Source organism: Alexandromys fortis, unplaced genomic scaffold (genome assembly GCF_014885135.2).
Source record: "Alexandromys fortis isolate MF-2015 unplaced genomic scaffold, M_Fortis_MF-2015_v1.1 scaffold_73, whole genome shotgun sequence".
In the NCBI taxonomy this organism is placed as follows: domain Eukaryota; kingdom Metazoa; phylum Chordata; class Mammalia; order Rodentia; family Cricetidae; genus Alexandromys; species Alexandromys fortis.
The window spans coordinates 5,187,874-5,207,432 of NW_026067959.1; the positions used below are offsets into that span (position 1 = coordinate 5,187,874).

The 19,559-nt window shown below is 38.5% G+C and overlaps 1 protein-coding gene across 1 annotated transcript in view; it reads right to left on the bottom strand.

Moving 5' to 3' along the window:
- Positions 1 to 19,559, bottom strand: part of Itga1 (integrin subunit alpha 1) — a 142,828-nt gene that overhangs the window by 88,913 nt on the left and 34,356 nt on the right. The window contains exon 2 of the mRNA XM_050152810.1: positions 3,412 to 3,532. Within this exon, the coding sequence (XP_050008767.1) occupies positions 3,412 to 3,532 (121 nt within the window). The remainder of the gene's footprint in view (positions 1 to 3,411; positions 3,533 to 19,559) is intronic.

Here is a 19,559-nt window from a genome sequence, read left to right on the forward strand (position 1 = left end):
TGATGAGAATAGGAGAATTCTGGGAAGAGGAAAGGCTGAGTTTGCAGTTGTCATCCAGACACAGAGGAAACAAGATGAGAACAGCTCGCTGATAAAAGGTACCAAACCACATGGCTAACACAGACAAGAATTATGGGTTAATGTGAGTTATAAGAGTTAATAAGAAGCCTGGGATAATAGGCCAATGAGTATATAATTAATGTAGACCTCTGTGTGCTTCTTTGGGACTAAATGACTGTGAGACAGGGCTGGACAGAAACCTCTGTCAACACATTTCTCTAGGAGAACCATTCTTTATTTTTATGTAGTTGTGTTTCATGGATGGAAAGAATGTGTTACACAAGGTTTAGCTGTTTAGCCAGTACAAAATAATTGAGTGTGTGCTATGTATGTGGCTACATGTCAGTACAGGGCAGGGTACTGTCTATAAGGGTAGGCCCTAAAGCCAATCATCAGCTTTTCTACTGTTAGCTTCTTTATCTATCAGCATCCCACTTTGAAGTTTATAACTATCTAGACATCATCTTGAACTCAAACTGTTTAAAATTAAACTCATCAACTTCCTAAGATTGATTTTACAAGTCTGTACATAAATATGTCTCTGTCAATGACTTCCTGTTTCCCAATAGTCCAATATAGATTTTGAAATATACCTTATCCTTTATTGCCTTCATTTTCCATTTCTAAAGCTATATCAAAACTTAATACTCATCTATTTGATCTTGGGAATGCATTTTTTGAATTCCAGTCATAGCCTAGTCTTGGGCATCCTCTCTCTTTTTGGCTTGTTTTATTTATTTTTTATTAGTTTCTTTTGATTTTGTTTTGAAATCATATTTCAAGTATATCAGGTGGGCCCTGAACTCCTTATCTTCCCATCTCTGTGCCTCAAATGCTAGGATTCTAGGCTGTCCAACCAGACCCTACAAAGTCTCATCTTTTAAGGACTAAATTGGGTTCTGGCTTGCAGGCAGATTTCCTAATTTGTAGGCAATCCAGTCAGATCTATGTTAATTTTCTAAATTATATTTCATGAAACAGCCTCCAGTGGTCTCTCCGTGTACTGGTTTTGGTTCTAAGATCTGTTCCTTGTCCTTGAAGGTCTACCTTGTCTCCTGTGGATCCCCAGCTTGGGGTGACCTTTTCTCTCATCCACAGACAAGTTGCCTTTCAAGACTCAGATCACAAGTGAGGAACCACATTTTTTTTTCCCTTGAACTCTTAAGGAGATCCCAGTGTGTCCCACACTGCTTGGCACTATTGTTAGTTCTTAATTGTTTCCTATATACCCTCTAGATTATAAACTTCTATATTTCTTTAATATTTCATTTCCCACAGAATTAGAACATTGCTGTATATGTCAGACATATTTGCTGATTGACAGATCCAAATTTATGCTATCGCTAAAAAAAAAGTCTTACCATTTTCAAAACCATTTGTAAAGATAACTAAGCAACATTTAATGTGTAAAGTAAGATCTGTAAGGGCGTGGTCTCAGAACTAAGAAAAGGTTGAGCCCTTATTATTGTCTCACAAATGTCTCTAGAATTATCAATGTGCTTAAAGTCCATTTCAGTGCAACTTCAATTAGACATACAATTAGCAACATTTGTTTTGCAACTCTGGTTTTCTAGTTAATCTCTGTAATCCCTTGTTCTGTCTCTTTCCTATGTAGCTCTTCGGCTCTGCAAAGGCAGGTTGTCTCTGGCAATGAGATGCATCATAGCTTCAAGGTCTCACTTGGGGCTGACTTTGTTTCTTAATCCTTGGCCTTCTGGCTCCATGAAGAACAGGGACTGGAGAATTCATGGGATGAAACCCTTCTACTAGGGGATGAGATCTTAAAGTTCTACCTCAACTTGATATGCCATGCTTTGTTGACACCCATGAGAGGCCTGCCCCTTTCTGAACAGAAACAGAGGAGGAGTGGATGGGCTAGGACAGAGGAGAGGTTGGGGGAGGGATGGGAGGAGAGAAGAGAGGGGAAACTGGAGTCAGGTTGTAAAAGAAATGAAAAAATTTAATTAAAAATGCGAGAGCCTAAAGAGGTCAGATGGTTCCAAAATGGTAAGGAAAATACTAATAAAGGACTTCTGATGGCAATATTCCCTAAAATCAGGGAGTCAATTCTACGTGGGGGAAGAAACTTGCAGTTACCTCTCATAGACGGATTAAACAAAATAATATAACAAAATTGAAAAGAAATTTTATAAAATATTTTGTCAGTATTTGTCTGTCATTTAAGTAGGTGTTTTAACTCTTCAAAGGTTGATGCTTACTACAGTTTTCTTTAAATTTATGTATCTATTAGTGATAGGTAAAATTGACATTTGGATGTGTTTTCTGCATAATCAAAAAGAAGCCTGGATAACTAGTGCACTTACTGTTTCCCCCATGGGTTGAGCATAAATGGTTGTCTGCTGTTTAAAAGGATGACTGTGCTTAACCTTCAACAGAGCACAGGAGTGTAGGGAGTACAGGAACAGGAAAAGTGGGCAGAGGATGGGAAACTCCATAGCAATCTTGCTCAATGTCTCATAAGTGGTAATGTACATCTAAAATACAATATTCACACTTGGAAAATTTGAGAACTCAAATTATTAGTTTTGGCAGTCTTTAGGGGATTACTATCAAACTTTAAAAGTCTAAAAGAGAAATCAAAATACACATTTTCTTCTGTGAAATAATAGTTGTGGACTGGCACATTACTGTTCTCCTATTTGATACAAGTCTCTTTTGCTAGGAAAATAATGGACTCTTAAGATTAAGAAACAGAGAGAAGTCTTAACTAATTCATAAAGTTTTTGACATTAGTTAGGTAGGATGCAAAGCAAATGGTCTCTCCTATTCATTTTGTGAAGTGGTTAAAAATTAAATGTACTCTAAATTTTGTTCTAAAATGGACTTAACCAAAGGTTCACAGTATTAAAAGTGTGTCAGCAATTCAGTATAGTTTATGGTTATCCTTAGACAACACTTAGCATATCACTCAAATACCAAAAAAACTAAGCCACCACCAACTAAAATAATAGTAACTGTCTCTGGGCATCCCATCTCCTATCGTGTCCTTCTTCACGAATTTTAGTCAAGCATCTAAGTAACTCGAGAACAGGAACAATCCAGGAATGCTTGTCAAAGCAACACAGTGGCTGAATACATACTGAAATACGAAACTTTCTTGAGGTCAGTCTAGTAGCGAAACAGCAGGAATGAGTAACCACTTCCTCTAAAATTTCAAGGAATGCTGTCCTTTAACTTCATGTCAGCTTCCATCACCAACCCACTAGAATACGTTTCTAGCACAAGCGAGTCATTCAGTTAATGTTCCATTCATAAAACTAGCTGCAAATATTTTCCATTTTTTTTTGTGTGTGTGAAAGAACCGGACAACAACAGAGCCTGTTTGCTTACCATTTTCCTTCTTCATTTTCGTATTGTTGAACGGTGTATCCAAACATGTCCTCCACTGGGCCACTGAAACTCATTGAATTTTTCACATCAACGTTGAAGGAAGTGCAGAAGCCTAGAATAACTGAGAGGGGAAAGAAAGTCCAGTTACACAAGGCGAAGAGAGAAAGCATCACATTTGGGATCCTGGAAGGCATTCTTAAAAGGACCGCGGAAAGCTGTGCTCTTATGAAAAAGAACAGTTGAAACCAAAGAAGATGAAAACTCAAGGAGGGTTCTGGTAGGATGTTATATTGAGCACCAAAAGGATGGGTTTTTAAAATGTTTGGAAATTAAAATCTATACCATTCCCAGTAGTAAAATTTCAGGATTCACTGGGAATGACAAAGATTAAAAATGACTATAGAGTTAGTTCGAAGATGCTTTCCCAGAAGCGATCCCTCCAGTACAATGTGACCAACAGTGACTTTAAACAGCTCCCTTTCCCCACTGCAAATTCTGAAGATGCAGGCAGTCGCATTTAAGCCTTTCCAGCCAGACCTTTCTCCTGTCTGTTTCTGAAAGGAAACTGCCTTTTCCTTTGCATCTGAAGGGTTCCTTTCCTCTGGGTGATCTTCAGAGGACTATTTCCACTCAGGGACGGCTTCCTAGGCAGACCTGAGATAACTTCTCTGTCTCCTCAAGAAATGAGCAATTGATGGAAGTTTCTACTTATACAAAAAAGCCTCCTTGCAACTGTGTTGACTGTGGTAAACTCACAAATGTTTTGGATTAAATGAGATAATATTCTCAGTAGTCCATGCCCTGTACACATTATACATACAATGAGAGTTTATCTCTTTCTCTGTGATCCAGATATAAGAAAAGTTTTTAAGAAGTGTGACCACATACAGAGGTTCTGAAATCACAAGTTTAGATAGAGGATACTAAATACCTCATTTGGTCCTAGTTTGGAAGAACAGACATACAAGTTTCAATATCCCTGTCCTGAATAAAACCAACAACCCTTATCAAAGAACATCATCTTATACAATAATAGCACATTCTAAGGCATGTTCAAAGATGATTAACATTCAATTCTCAAAACTAGATTCAGCCATACAGATTCTGGAAACTTCTCTATTCTAAAGACGGAGGACAGGTAACGTATCAAATCTCTTAGCTCTTATCCACTCTAAACTTCTTCCATAAATATGCTCCAAATCCAGGTTGCTCTGACCCATAACCTTCAAATTACATTAACAATAGTAAGTGTTTATTTGATACACAGGAATCTAAGTTAATTTAGAGAAAACATTTCCAGAGGAAATCAACCATTCTTTCCATTTGTAGATTTATCTATATAGCCTCTCTTTATCTTCTTTGATTTTTGAAGAAACTTCCTACCAATATAACTATTAAATACTATTTATATTATTATCTGCTGGAGATGTTCCCCCTGGACTAGGAAAGTCTTAAAACTGAGGACAGTTTTACTCCTCTTTTTATCCTTCATAAAAATCTGGTGCGGTTCCTCTCACACAGATGAGCAGTAACACGTTTATAGTCTGAGAGATAATGTGTTGCAGAGGGCAGGGTGCCAGCTATGGCTGGAGATGCACTGGCAACCGTTCCATGCTAGCAAAGCAAGACTTGTTAATGTCCTAAGGTAAGGGGGAGATGGGACTTGGCAGTGAGCAGAAAATTTCTCCCCAGGATTTGGGAGGGTCTCTGAGCGTAGTAAGAGACACGGGACAAATATGGTCGCAAGATCACAAAGCGATCTTCCTGGCTGGCATGAAGGAAGTAGACAAAGAGTAGACAGCCAGGATACATCCTTTTATGTACATTTCCTCTTCATTCCTCAAGGGAGACGGAGCACAGCTGGCCACCATCCCCACATCCTCTTTTAGATACTGGGAGGTCATTTTGCACAGTGCTCGGCCTCTGCTCCAAGTTCCGAGTACATGCGCTTAACCTTTCTTCTATGGTTTTGATGTTTTGAACAGTTTCAACTTAGTACTTTTTTTTTTTTTTTTGCACGAGACATACACAAAATATCGCTTCCGCAGTGTGGTTTCTCAGCCATGGCACTAGAGACAATTTTGTCATGAGAACTCATGCCGAAAGGTGCCTAGCAATGTCTATGGCCCACTGCACACGACAATAGTGGCCTTCTGTGAGTTTTCACAATCAACATTATCTCTAGACACTGCCCAAACCCTGTGGAGTCAAAGTTATCCATAACTGAAAACAACTGTTTTAGAGATATAAGGATCCGGAAACTCCTACCCAGGACTGTACGCCAGCTGTGGCTCAGAGATCAGAGGATGCCTGGTCCAAGGCAAGTGAGCATCATCAAGTGAGCTTGTGAATCTCGGGTCCCACCCAAATTTCAAGAACCAAATCTCCATGGTATTGTATCCCTCTTACTTTAAAAAGTTTAAAAAGTATATCTGTGTAACCTGTTGTTTCTTCATCACTACGTCTACACAGGTGGAAGAATTGATCTACATTCAATTGTCCCTTTTAGACAAAATGGGAAACACATGTTTTTTTTTTTTTTTTTTTTGAGGGGTCAGCATCAATTTCACTTGTTTGGAGGATTTCTTTATTCAGCACATTATCGTTTGGGGAAGCGGGGTTCTCTCCTAAAGGCCACTTGAGCACTTGATATCCTTGGGCCTGTCTATTCTACGCGTCACCGGGAATGCCTGAGGGTGGGCGCTGCACTGTTTTTCTTGTTTTTAGAATTTACGGGCGCTTTGCTCAACGTAATTTTAAATCTGTCCCTTGTATGTTTTCTGAGACACCATGGAGCCTGTGGCACAGGAGATGACTTTCTTTTGTTGTTTTTTAAAAAAGTAGTTGGCAATATGTCTTTTTGATTTAAAGGAGTAAAAAAAAAAGCAGTGTCTCATAACTTTTAGTTCAATGCTTATTTTATTAGAGTAGATTTGCTTGGAACTTTATGTTCTAGAAGTAAGGCAAAATGGTGCTTATCTCAACGAAAGGGAAAAACAAACAAACAAACAAAAATCACAAAAGGAAACATAACAGTCTGAAAGGCTTGGGAGTCCAGATAAGGAAGATATTGAAAGTAACCGGAAGTAAGTATAGAGACAGATGTCTAAAGAGAACGCTAATCTCACATGTACCCCTGAGAAGTCTTTTTCTAACAATCACTACACCATGTACTGTATGCCATTCCTCCTTTTCAGTCTGCTAAACTCATCAAAAGTCCTGCCAATACCATTCTCATCAGCCTCATGTGAGTGAGGGAGAGCATCAGTAGTCAAGAATAGTCCCTGTATTTCCATGGGAGTCCACAATATAAAGCATCAGTCACCATTCACATTGACTGAGATTTTTCCCTAAAACCAGAAGAAAAAAAAACAGAGTGACCAGTAACTCAGGGCCATCTTTGGAAGAAAGTGCCTTCTCATGACCAAGAATTGGTTTGTGTAGTTCTGTGTCCTCAGAGGGCGGTCTGAGGAGGAAACTGTACTTTGGTGACAGCTGGTTGAGAAAGATGTTGAGGAGGCTGGTATGGGAAAGTAGCCATGGCAACAGAGCTCAGACCAAGTTGCTGGAAGGACTTCACGGAAACCTATGTTTATAGAGAAAAGAAAGCAAGGTGTCTGCTCCTTTTCAGGCAAGACCATAGTTACGTGTGTCCCAGTTAAGAGCAGATGAGAAAGATGGGGTGGTTGATATCGAAGGTTATCATTTGTAAATTAAATCATTTTTTGTTCATTTCCCCCTTTTGGATGAAATTTAATGTGCAAGGCAATAAATGAGTGAAAGATATACATAGTTCCCAGGTCTGGGTTTTTTGGGGGGGTTCCAAAATAATGTTTTTCATAGAAATAACATATTAAGTTATTGGCTGAAAAGGGTAATAGCTATAACTTTCTTTTTGTGTATTTGAAACTGAATCTCAGAGAAATTAAGAGATGAGTCTAAGCTGAATATATTAACAGCAGACAGAGGATGCCAAGATGGGTCTCCTCGGGTCCAGTTGTGGACTTGCTGTAACGAACTCTAGACTGTCTTTATTTCCAGAATAGTTAGAGTAATAGGTCAGATTAATAAAGATGAAAATATAACCCACCTGAGAACAACACTCAACTGACCTGTGCAAGTTTTAACCCTGTATAGTTTTGGAATATTTGAGGTGTGACTGGAAAAAAAAAAGTTGAATGAAGGTAGAAAACTCTGAGCTACTTCAGTGACAGTGGACTCTGGTGGAGGCCACACCCTCTTTCCCTCACATTCCCAGTTCCAAGAAGAGTCACTGTGGCCTATGAGCTAACTTCTTAAATAAGAAAGTCAGGGCCTGAGCATCTGGCCCAGCAATGCTGCTCTAGTCATATCCAGATGGGAATATATAATAGCTAATGGAATTTTCTACCTGGCAAACTCTGAGGCCAAGGCAAGTGAGCATCAAGTAAGCGGTGGCAAAGAAGATGCTTTATAATGATATTATTCTCCTTTGATAACTTCTTATGTATATTTATCCAATGTAGCAGCAGAGCTCATAATTAACATTACTTTCAATCTAAAGTTTGAAATGATGACATTTAAAATGAAAGATAGTAATAGTTAAAGTGTACAGCGAATTGATGAGTCCCAGAGTAAGTTCCTTCCTGTCTTGTCATTTATAACAAACTGGACGATATCAGTGCTTTGTCTCTGAAATTTTCTTTAATTTACTTCTCAAGGATCAAATGATTGGATCTCAATTTTGAGGTGCATGGCTCCCAAAAAGAATAAAAATTTGATTGAAATTATGAGATCTGACCAAAACAACTATAGGATAACATCTTTACAGTTGATCTGAAAGTTGAAGATATTATTTTTTATAGCTTTTTGTTATGAAAATGATCCAAAAACCTCCACTAGCAAAGATATGGGAAATCAATAGTGAAAACATGACCATAATAAATTCTGATCGGAGAGTAGAGAAAGAAGGAAGGAATCTGGAAATGACATCGTAATTTCAAACACAGAAAATCTGTACTTGCCATAAAAAGAAATATGTCCAATTCATGCTCTTTGAAACAAGAAAAATGCCCCCATAGAATGATATAAAGAAAACACACAACGCCATTCAAAGCAGCTTTCATCAGAAGTGATGGAATATGTCGGCAAGATGTCTCCCTCCATCAGCAAGGCCAGAAAAGCCAACTCAAACACCCTGGTCTGCACGTATTTTCCAGCTTCACCCTGGGAGGCTGCTCTGTGAATTCGGTTTGCTGTAGTCGGTGAATTGTTTTGTCTTTGCTTCTAAAGTCCATGACCTCTAGTTGTTAACAAATGGCATTTGATCTCCAAAGTGCTGCAAGCGTGCGTGCATGCATGCGTGTGAGTGTGTATGTGTGGTGTGTGTTTGTGACTGGTGGGAGGACTCAAAGAAGCATATTTTTTAAAACCTAGTAGATATTTTCTACACGTTTTTAAGAATAACAGGATAAATGGAAAAAATAAGGGTTTTTGAGCAGAGACGTCATCCTGACTTGTTCCCTTTCAGACATGCTACCCAGAATACTCAATTCCACCAAGGTGTTTCCCAAACATCACTTAAAATTCCCCTTTAAAGTTTTTCTGCGGAATCCGCTCTTCAGTGGTGTTTCTTTTCCTTTGTAGTATCTACAGACATCTGCTCATTGCCCATAACCTCTCCCACCACAAATAATTGCTTGCTTCACCAGCTTCTTTCAAACTGTGTCTACTCTGCTCTCGGAAAATCTGACTCTCAGAACACCACCCCTTCCCCTATCAGCATCGTGTGTTTTACGGGATAAAAAAGCTGCAGGACCTTAGGAGTCCTGGATCCCACTGTGGGAACACAACTCACGTGTTTGTGTAAGCAACATGAGCAGAGGGCTGTTTTGCAGCTGCCAGGGCATTCTGAGAGCTGAACTCATTAGGTCCTTGATGATTCAGCTGAGCACCGCATATGCGAAGCCACACGGCTTCAAAACAAATCAGGGGGGCCGAGTAACATGCAGAAATAATAAGGAGGACAGTCTTTGGATATAAAAAAAAAAACTGAAAAACAGCTCTATCATTGTCGGTGGAATCTTTTCAAAAGATTTTATTAACCTAACTCCAGGCTCAAGCTCCATTCTGCCTCTGTGTGTGTGTGTGTGTGTGTATGTGTGTGTGAGTGTGGTAAATGCATGTGTGTACGTGTGTATCAAGATGTGTGTTCCACAGCACACTTGTGCATACACCACAGTATACTGATTGTTCTACTTACTATTCTCTGCCTGATTTCCTTGAGACAGGTTTTTCACTGATCCTGGAGTTCAGTTTTATTTTTTGTTTGTTTGTTTTTTTGGTTATTTTTGGCCAGGCTGGTGGCTCACAAGTCATACAATCCTGTCTCTGCCACCACTTGCCCCTTCTGTGCTGAGGTTACAAGCCCTGGCAGACACAACTGAACTTTGTCCAGGGTGTTCGGATCCTAACTCAGCCATCTCCCCAGCCCTTAGAGTCATGGCTGTTGGTGTGTACAACAGGCACTTTCGAGAGTCAGAAAAGCAGACAGGCTGTGTGCGTGGTGAGCAACTTCTCCAACTCACCCAATAGTATTACTTGGCAATTTAAAATTCCAGACATTAAGAGATCCCATTACTGGTTTTCCTAATCTATTAATTATCATTTTGGGGGTCTGAGGTGTAGGGCTTGAGATAGTTCTCTTTGTTTTTATGTTTCATAAACCCAATAGCATTTTTAAACCTGGAAAACCCACTTGTACATGATCGTCTATGCCTTCCTGACCCATGAAACTACTTGTGCACAATGAACTTAGACTGATATTCTATTTTTGGCTTATATATCTCTTGGAGAAGGAATTCTATGCAAACTAATAAAATCTATTTCAAAGAACTTCTTAAGAAAGAGATGACATTATTTTGTTTAAGCTCTTTCTCCTAGGGTATGACAATTGACAGAGTGTACAGGGTAGGTAGGTAAGATTCCACTCTGAAACAGAGCTAATGACATCGCCAAAATGTGGGTTGGGAAGATTACTCTGTCCTCTGATATAAAATAGTACAAGAAGGTTCAAAAGTGGCTTTCTCTTTTCTCAATATACAAGTTTAAGAGTGCAGCAAAAGCATACTTGGGCATAAGAAAAAAAATGAAGTGTAAAAGAAAAGAAAAGTTATGGCATTTTAAAATACACAATATTTTAAACCATTTATTTAGGTTGTTAAAATTTGAAGAATTAAAGCTAACTTTTTTCATTGTGATCATTCCTGTTGCTACGTCGTATCACTTTTAAACAGAACAATTTGTTCTTTAGAAAAATTCCAGCATGTAGAAAGACTACCCAACTAGTTTGTGGTTGTTTAGATTAGAAAATAATTACAGGCAGCCTGAGTTAGCAAGGACATTTTTTCAAATCAGGATAAAGGCTACACTTAAAAAAAGTGTTTTATTTAGAGGTGAGCTCAGTGACCCACATCTATAATCCCAGGACTTAAGAGGTTGAGGCCTAGGAACACAAGTTCAAGGCCAGTCTGGGCTAGACTGAGTGTCAGGCCTGCTGGGGCTATAAAGGAAAATGGCATCTTTATCTTAAAGCTTACCTGCATTCTGTTATGTTTGGAGCCCTAAAGAGGCATTGCATTTTGCACACCATTGGTACACTGACCTCTCTTACCTCATGGTTTTGTTTGCTTGTTTTGGCTTGGTTAATTTGCCATATTAGAAGCTGGAGGCCAAGAATACAGATTTATAATGTCATTTGTGCTAGAATACAGTTCACCAACTTTCTGCTTTAACACACAGAGGCACCCACTAACCTTTATAAGTACTTCCGTAAAACTAAACATGGAAAAACTGTGCAAACTCCAATCACACACTTACCACAAAACCAACACCCGTAGGGGAATAACTGTTCATCCAAGGATTCGCTAGAAGTAGCAACCACCAAGTTCATACTCTCCATGTAATAGCTGCATTAGGAATCTTCCTATACTATATAAAAGGTTATTTTTTCCCCTGAATAGCTAGTATAGCTCTTATTCACCCACTGACATTTAAACTAACATGACTATAAACTTCTCATTCCTTCTTAGCTACTGGTCATAGCACATTTCCATGAGATGATTTACTACCAAACACTCTGTTCATTCAAAAGCTTCTTGGTGTCTGCTCAACTTCACACAAATCCAGACTATGGAAAGGAAATAATGTAAGCCAACTGAAAATAATGTTACCCACCTGAGACCATTTAGAAAATAAGTCAGAAACTGTTCAAAGATGGACAGGCTTGTGGGAAATAAAGACAAATCTTGGTAGGCTGGAATTCTGAAATATTTTAGCAGGATGGAGTCAGGGGTGAGAGGTCAGGGTCAGCAGAATACTTATTTTCTTTTCAGAGGAAAGAGATAGCTTTTTGATTCTTGCCTTTTTGTTTTGAGATAGGGTGAAATGTTGTTTTCTTAGGTCTAATTGTTGCTAAGACTACCAAGATCTCTTAGCATTTAAAACATTAGTTTTAACTGTTTCAAACAGGAAAATCCTTGGATCCAAACTCTATTCCTATCTGGTCACATCATCTTTTACATTCTTTCCATTAGCCCACTTGAGGATCTTGAAACACAAGTAAATGCAGATGTTATAGCCAATATTCCCAAGAACTACATACAGCTCCCGTTTCCCTTAAATGGAAGCAGTCTGGTGTTTGGAGCTTCCCAGCTGCTATTAAGTACTTGTTATTTACAAAGAGCTTAACTCAAGGTAGGGTTTACCTCTGATCTGAAGGAAGGGGATGGGAATATTATTGAAAAGAAGATAAAAATGTGACTTTAAATTTGTATTTCAGGACTGGAGACATGGCTCAATGGTAATAGTCTTTGCCTTGTATGTGTGAGACCCTGGGTTCAAACCCCAGTACCACAGGCACACACACACACACACACACACACACACACACACACTTTAGAGAAATATGTTTGTTCCTATTCTTGAGGTGTCTTCCCATTTGAAGAGTGTTTCACTGGCTGAGCATTGGTTTATATCTACACCCACGTTCCTCCCATTCTTGATTGGGAAGCCTGGAGGGGGAAATTGCATGTTTAGTCTAGTCTTCTCATGTGCTCTCTCTCTCTCTCTCTCTCTCTCTCTCTCTCTCTCTCTCTCTCTCTCTCTCCCTCTCTCCTTTTTTTTTTTTTTTTATTCAGAAGGGAGCCTGGCTGCAGAAAGAACACGGTTTTCTATGCTCCACGAGCGTCTCAACTGGTGCTGCCAGGTGAGGAGTCAGCTTGGTCTTCAGTGCAGTAGAAACTTCACGTATTAGTTAGGATCCATTTGTGTTGGAGAATATTATTTTCAGGTGTGTGATTTTAGTTTATGCTGCATTTGTTTAACTCTCTGAAGCTATGTTACTGTGCCTCTTTAAAACACCGGATGGTCCTAATAAAGAGTTGAACTGCTAATAGCCAGGCAGGAGCAAGGAGAGGCAGGGCTAGCAGGCAGAGAATATAAAGGGAACGAAAAGGCAAGCAAAAGAACAAGGAGAGGACATCAGGAGCCAGCCACCAGCCACCCAGCCGGTCAAGGGGTAAGAAGGAAAGAAAGGTACGTAGAATGAGAGAAAGATAAAAACAAAAGGTAGTCGGGATTGTTATAATAAAAATAAAATGCCATGGGTCCCCAAGGGGAGCAGCAGCAGACCATAAGGGCCAGTGGGCCACAGGGGGCAGTGGATCCCAGGCAGGGAGCAACATGGTGGGTAAGAGACCAAGATGGATAGGCATGCCATGCAGAATGAGGTTGGATATTTATTTAGTAGGTTATGGAGGGGAAGAGGAAAAAGGGAAAAGGGAGAAGAGGAAAGAGAGAGAAAGAGAAACAGAGAGATCGAGAGGAGGGGATGGGGGAGGAGTTGGGAGAAGAGAGCAAGGCAGAAGCCTGCAGGAGAGAGCTAGAAAAGGAAGGACTTAGGCTGGAAGCATAAAGAAGATCTGTCTGCCTCTGTGGTGGATGGGGAGTGAGGGCTGGGGAGGCAGGGCTTGTCTCTTAAAGGGACAGGACAGACCATTACAGGGATAATTTAAGAAAAGCTGGAAAGAAACAAGTCAAGCTAAGATTATTGTAAGTAATAATAAGCCTCTGTGTATTTTATTTGGGAGCTGGGTAGTAGGTCCCTCAAAAAGCCAACAGTAAAACTTCACACAACACATTCGAATCCATTTCCCAATTAGTTTTGACCATACATAAGGAAGAGTTATTCTGATGACTGGTTTTCTCAAAAATCCTAATGAAGTTTTTTTTGTTTGTTTTTTAAAATATCTTATTTTACATACCAATCCCAGTTCTCTCTCTTTCCCATCCTCCAGCATCTCCAACCTTCTCCCCACCCCAACCTCCATCCACTCCTCAGAGAGGGTGAGGCCTCCCATGGGGAGTCAACAAAGTTTGTTACATCAAAGTATTATTGAAAGAAATTATGAGGAGAATGTTCATGTTTTGCAGAGTCAGGTCAGAGACCCACTGCTCTTTGTATGAGGACAAAAAATTAAATAAACTGAATGGCTGGTTTCTATTATTTTATAACAGAGACACAATCTAGTCTCTACTGTCTTAATACTGAGAGCAAGACAAAGAGCCAACAGAAACAAAGGAAGCATGATCAGAAGGGCATCATATGATTACTTCAGGGGCAAGGAAAGTGAACAGCAACCTGGTAAAATCAGGCCAAGAGTGGGTTTGAGGGAAGCTATCATATCATACATGTGAGAGATGTGTGCATCTCTTAGGGTCAACCTACAAGGCAAACAAAGCAAGATTTGGGGGGTGAAACAGACACTTCTACTAGCTAACATTCACCATACCTTTAAAGAAATGCACCTTCCCCAAAGGATAATGACTACTCAAATTTTCCATTGGCACCTGTACATTGTATAGTTACTTATATCATACCTTAATTCTGTGCTATTTAGTCTGGATAGATTGCTGTTTCTTTATATCTGGAATTGTGGGCTGCATTAAGAAAGCAGTTGGATTTATGACTCCTTATTCTTACAAGTTTAAAAACTATCAAGATGTAAGTCAACCCTTACTGATGCTTCCTAACCCCCTCTGGACAACTCTACTTATGAATGCTAAACATTCAGAAGTCATGCAAAAGAAATATATCAAATATATCGTCACTCAACTTAGGACTTCCCATCTTGCTAGAAGTAATTATTTCCAAAAACTTATGTCAAAAAAGAACGGGAAGAAATACCAAGGAGTTTCTACAATTATGAGCAATGTTCACCAGGTTATACCAAGATTAATGTAGAAAACCGAGAATGTGTTGGGTAATTTTCTTCGAAACATAATTTTTTCTAAGTTTTTTTTTGACAGACTGCAATCATTTCTATGTAGTTTTTCTACTCTCTTATGTTTTACATTATCTGTATCCTTAATGGGGAAGAAACTAGCACAGCCCAGCTACAGCCCCTAGTGACGTCACTGGAAACTGGTACTCTTCCTTCAAAGGGGTGTTTGTGTTAAAACACATGCACATGCAAACGTACACACACACACACACACACACACACACACACACACACACACACTATGGATCCTCAAAGTATATTCTTTTTGTCACTGAGATCTAGTTTTCAGAAACATGTCGTCTGGTTCTAACACTACCCCATTCTGTAAATGCTTTTCCAGACTCTGACACTTGCTCTCTCCTCCCACAACAGCACTATGCAGATGTCGCCTCATCCCACCTTGCCAACCCCATTCTCTCCCCACTGACAAGGTCAACCTACTGCCCTCCTTTAGAACTTGAAATTCCCTGAAACATCCTGAATTCCTGTTTTCAAAATTTCTCCCCACCTCCATTACTTTCACATTACATTTTCTTCTTTCTTATGCTGCTTTATTGTTTAAAAGTTGTTGAAAACAAATAGTTTTGTTTGTTTCAGGGAAACTTAATAAACCTATTGATGCATAGTAACTGTTCAATAAAACCTACTGAATGAATAGAAATGACAAGAATAACATTTTTAAAAAAAGGTATTTTTTTCTGTCACTTTTCTATCTCAAGTAAGCCTACAATTCTATACAACATTTTATGGTCATAGCTTTCTTTCTTTCTTTCTTTCTTTCTTTCTTTCTTTCTTTCTTTCTTTCTTTCTTTCCTTCTTCTTTCCTACCTTTCGTCTGCCTGTCTATCATTCTTCCTGTACTTTATTAGTACGATTAAATTAAACTAAATTTAAGTGCTTACTTTTCATGTAGCCAAATCAGAGATTTAAGTTATATTTTAGTTATATCTAAACTAAATATATAGGGGATACAACTTCAACTTTCACCCACAAATAGAATTGTAAAAAATTGGCTTGGTCAAAATTATAACATTATGATAACATAAGGGGAACAAATTCTCAGTCTCTGCAAACTGGCCCAGGAAAAGTGATATTAGTTGACATCAAATAAACTTTAAGAAACTCTTTAGAAAAATCAGATAGTAAAATCAAATGGGATAGTTTAGAAGACAAGTAAAGCATATAGGATGAGGACCTTTGCTAGAAATGTTATCCAGAAAAACAATACCATCATATGCTTTCTGGAACTCATAACACACTGCAAGATATTATGAGAAGCCATTTCTCATAATGGAGAATGTAGAGTGTGTGCCTTGAAAATGTGTAGGTAATTAAGTGGCATTAGCCTTGGATGTAGGCTTCTATAAAGCCATAGTGAGGATCTCGTGAGTTCCACTTAGTAGCTCATCCTTTCAAAGATAACTTTGGTTGTCTTTTGGTATTGTACATATGTAATCATAGCTTACCCAAATGAGTAAACAATGCAATTGCCAAAACAAGAAAAAATAGAACTAAATTGAACTCTTAAAAAATGCTATCAGAAACAAATATATATGAAGTAAGTGGTTTCTGTCAGAATAAAAGGCTCTTCTCAGGCTAGAGTATTAGTCAGCATTGGAGTTATGTCCAGGTTTAGTGATTTAATCTAACACAGATGGGAACTGAGGGCTGGCCTAGCCCAAGGCTAGGTATCCAGATAGCATTATCCTTCTACCATGGCTGAGGGAAGGATGGGAAAGAAGAATGGGGTAAATAGGCTAAGGAAAAAAGAAACTACAACTTGTCTCAATAGAATCCAAACAAACAAACAAACAGCAACAACCAAAACCCCTTTACTCCCCCAAGAACTACTGAAAACAATGAAAAGGGGAAAAGAGAGACTGAATCTGCTCTCTAGGTAAATAACAAACTTGCAAATAAATGTGTATTTGTGGCTGTCATAAAAACATGTTACATTCATTCATCAAGAGTTAAAACTTTCCACAGTGGAAAGAGATAGAAGGAACCAAAGGTTGACACAAACACCAGCCCTTCCAGCAGAGAATTTGTCATCACGTCAAGACATAAGGCAAAGCTGAAAACAACAGAATAAAATGCAGAGATCACGCATGACTGCTTTAACTATGACGACCGCCTGTGCAGTTTGAGTTTAGCCATTTCTGACTTTTTCTTTTGTTTTCAGTCATTAAAAGGTTCTGTGTTACCTAATGCAGACTTGCGAGTAAATAAGATATTGAGACTTACATGGGATTATTCTCTGTACTATGGAAAGAAAACTGGGAAAAAAATTCCCAGAGGGCTTTACATTTCAGTCTACAAATTGAGAATATTATGTCTTTGTAAAAAATAATAATAAAATAAACCACCAGAGAGCAAAATCAAAGCAGAACAGAAGAGAGAACTCTGCTGGCTTTTATCGCTAGGTTAGAGGAACACTGAATTCTTCCATTGTGCACATACGAATAATTTATTTAAATTGATGCAAACGAGCAAGAGGTGATGTTATCAAAGAATAACTTTGGCTTGGAATGAGTTTTCTTATTAAGACACAGCTAGACGAGGTACCCATTAATCCATCCACACAGACTAATAGCCCTGCTTGGTGTTTAGAAAGAATGGTACCCGAGTGAGTGATTCAGATTGATACCGGCTATTTCCTAGACAAGCCTTGTAGCACGTGACCCTCCTATCTTGAAGGTCACTACTATTTCTGTTGTGATCAAAGACCAGCAACCCAGCTCCGATGGACACTTTGTAAATACTTGTCTCTCTGCCACTTTAATGCTATGAAAGGGGCTCTGTGAAAACAGAAAAAAAAAAAAAAACCTGAACTCCCTTGACTTTTCACCATGGACCAACAATTATTGCCTTTCTGGATGGATTTCGATGAACTTAGAAAAAACATGTTAGCTTTAAAAACCACCTGTCAAATAAAGCAAGTTTTTTTTTTTTTTTTTTTTTTTTTAAAGAAAGAGTCATTTTCTCTGGTGGAATAATTCAAACTTTTCAAAACCTTTATACACTAGCATTTATGAAAGCATCTGAAATTTATCTTTGAAATCCTTTGCTATGGAGTTACAGTTACAGAATATGATTAAGCAAATCCTGTCATCTATTTCTTAAGAGCACTTTCCAAGAAAAAAAAAAATCCACAATAGCTCTAGCATCCAGTAAGTGGGCTTCCGTGACTTCAGTTTTCTGAGAAAGCCATTGGACATATCCTTGAATTTCTTGCATACTGAACTAACTTTCACAGAGTTTCCACATCCTCCCAGGGATTTTACATCTTAATAACTCAATACATTAAGAGAAAGGATTGATACACTTACATATGTACTTAATTATATGAAATGAGACCCTAACAGGATTGGATTTAAGTTCCATGTCATATTAAAATATGAACAGGCTGGGGGAAAGTGTTAAGTACAATATTCTGTTTATGACATGAATCCTTTGCCAGTTGAAAACAAAGCCAAAATTGGGTCTTATATTTTTCAAAATGCACAATTCTCAATACTACTGATAATTTAGGGACAAACATAGAAAAATAGAGAAAGGATGATAATAATGTAAACAGAAATCTTACATATACTCTTGAGATGTTTAAATAGAGTCAGCTATATTTAGAGGCATCAAAGACCACATTCTTAAATATGTATGTGAGTATGAAACTATTCCCATTCCTGTCTCTCAAAAAATAAAAGCACAGAAACACTCAATGAAAATCTTAAATTTTTTAGGATCATAATTAGTAAAAACAGATTTCTGCTCTTTTATAGGTCTCTGACCTACTGATTCTTTGACTTCGAGATATGCCACTTTTTTAAAAAAGTATATTCCATTATCTTTTTAAAAAATCTTTTATTTTTAAAAAGACATAACTCATACACAGTGTAGCAAGTTGGATTTTTGTTATCCCCCAAATATTTCCAACTTCTCACCCCTGGTACTTGCAAATTTGGCTTTATTTGGCTTTATTTATTTATGTGTTAAGCCTTTTTCTCCCAGGGAGATTACCTTGAGATTAAATTCAGTGACTGGTCTCTTGATAGGAGAAAGAAGAGGATGATTTCCAGGCATCTAGGCACAGGAACACAGAGGGGAAAGTTGTGGAAGCTGAAAGTCGAGATTAGTGGGATGTATCTACAAGTCTTAGGGCATCTGGGAATCCCAGAGGCAAGTCCAAACTACAAAAGGTGGTGGTATCCTTTAAAGCTTTTGAAACTAGGAGCAGTCCCAGAGGCCAGCCCATAATACAAAAGGCAGTGGCATATTCTGCCTTTCGAAGCAAAAGCTCTCACACAGCTTGAGTTTAGACTTCTGGTTCCCAGTGCCAAGACAGAATAAATTTTTGCTCTTTAAAGTCACTGTGGTTTTGGTGATTTGATACAGTAACCCCAGGCAATGAACACATCCAGGGAATAAACAGAAGGGCACAAATTCACAAAATGAACACATCCTTGCCCTAAGACCTACAAAAAAAGCACTTGGAAGCCTCTTGGGTTTATTTCTTTTCAGAGCAGTGAGTGACCAACCAAGAGGCAAGCAACTTAATTTGAAAATAGACAAGGGATTTTAAGAGGTATGTCTCCAGGTAAATTAACTCAAGTAGCCAAAAGTACACGCATCAGAGAAAGCTACATCAGAACCACAATGAGATGCCACTTCACTCCCAGTCAGATGGATGCAAAAAAAAGTAATAAAAAATCATCAAAAAATACCTTCAAAAATATGGAAAGTAGTTAAAAACCTTATCCATCACTGGTAGGAATATTAAAATGGCTCCTTTTGCCATGGAAACCAGTCTGGTCATTCCTCGAAAAGTTA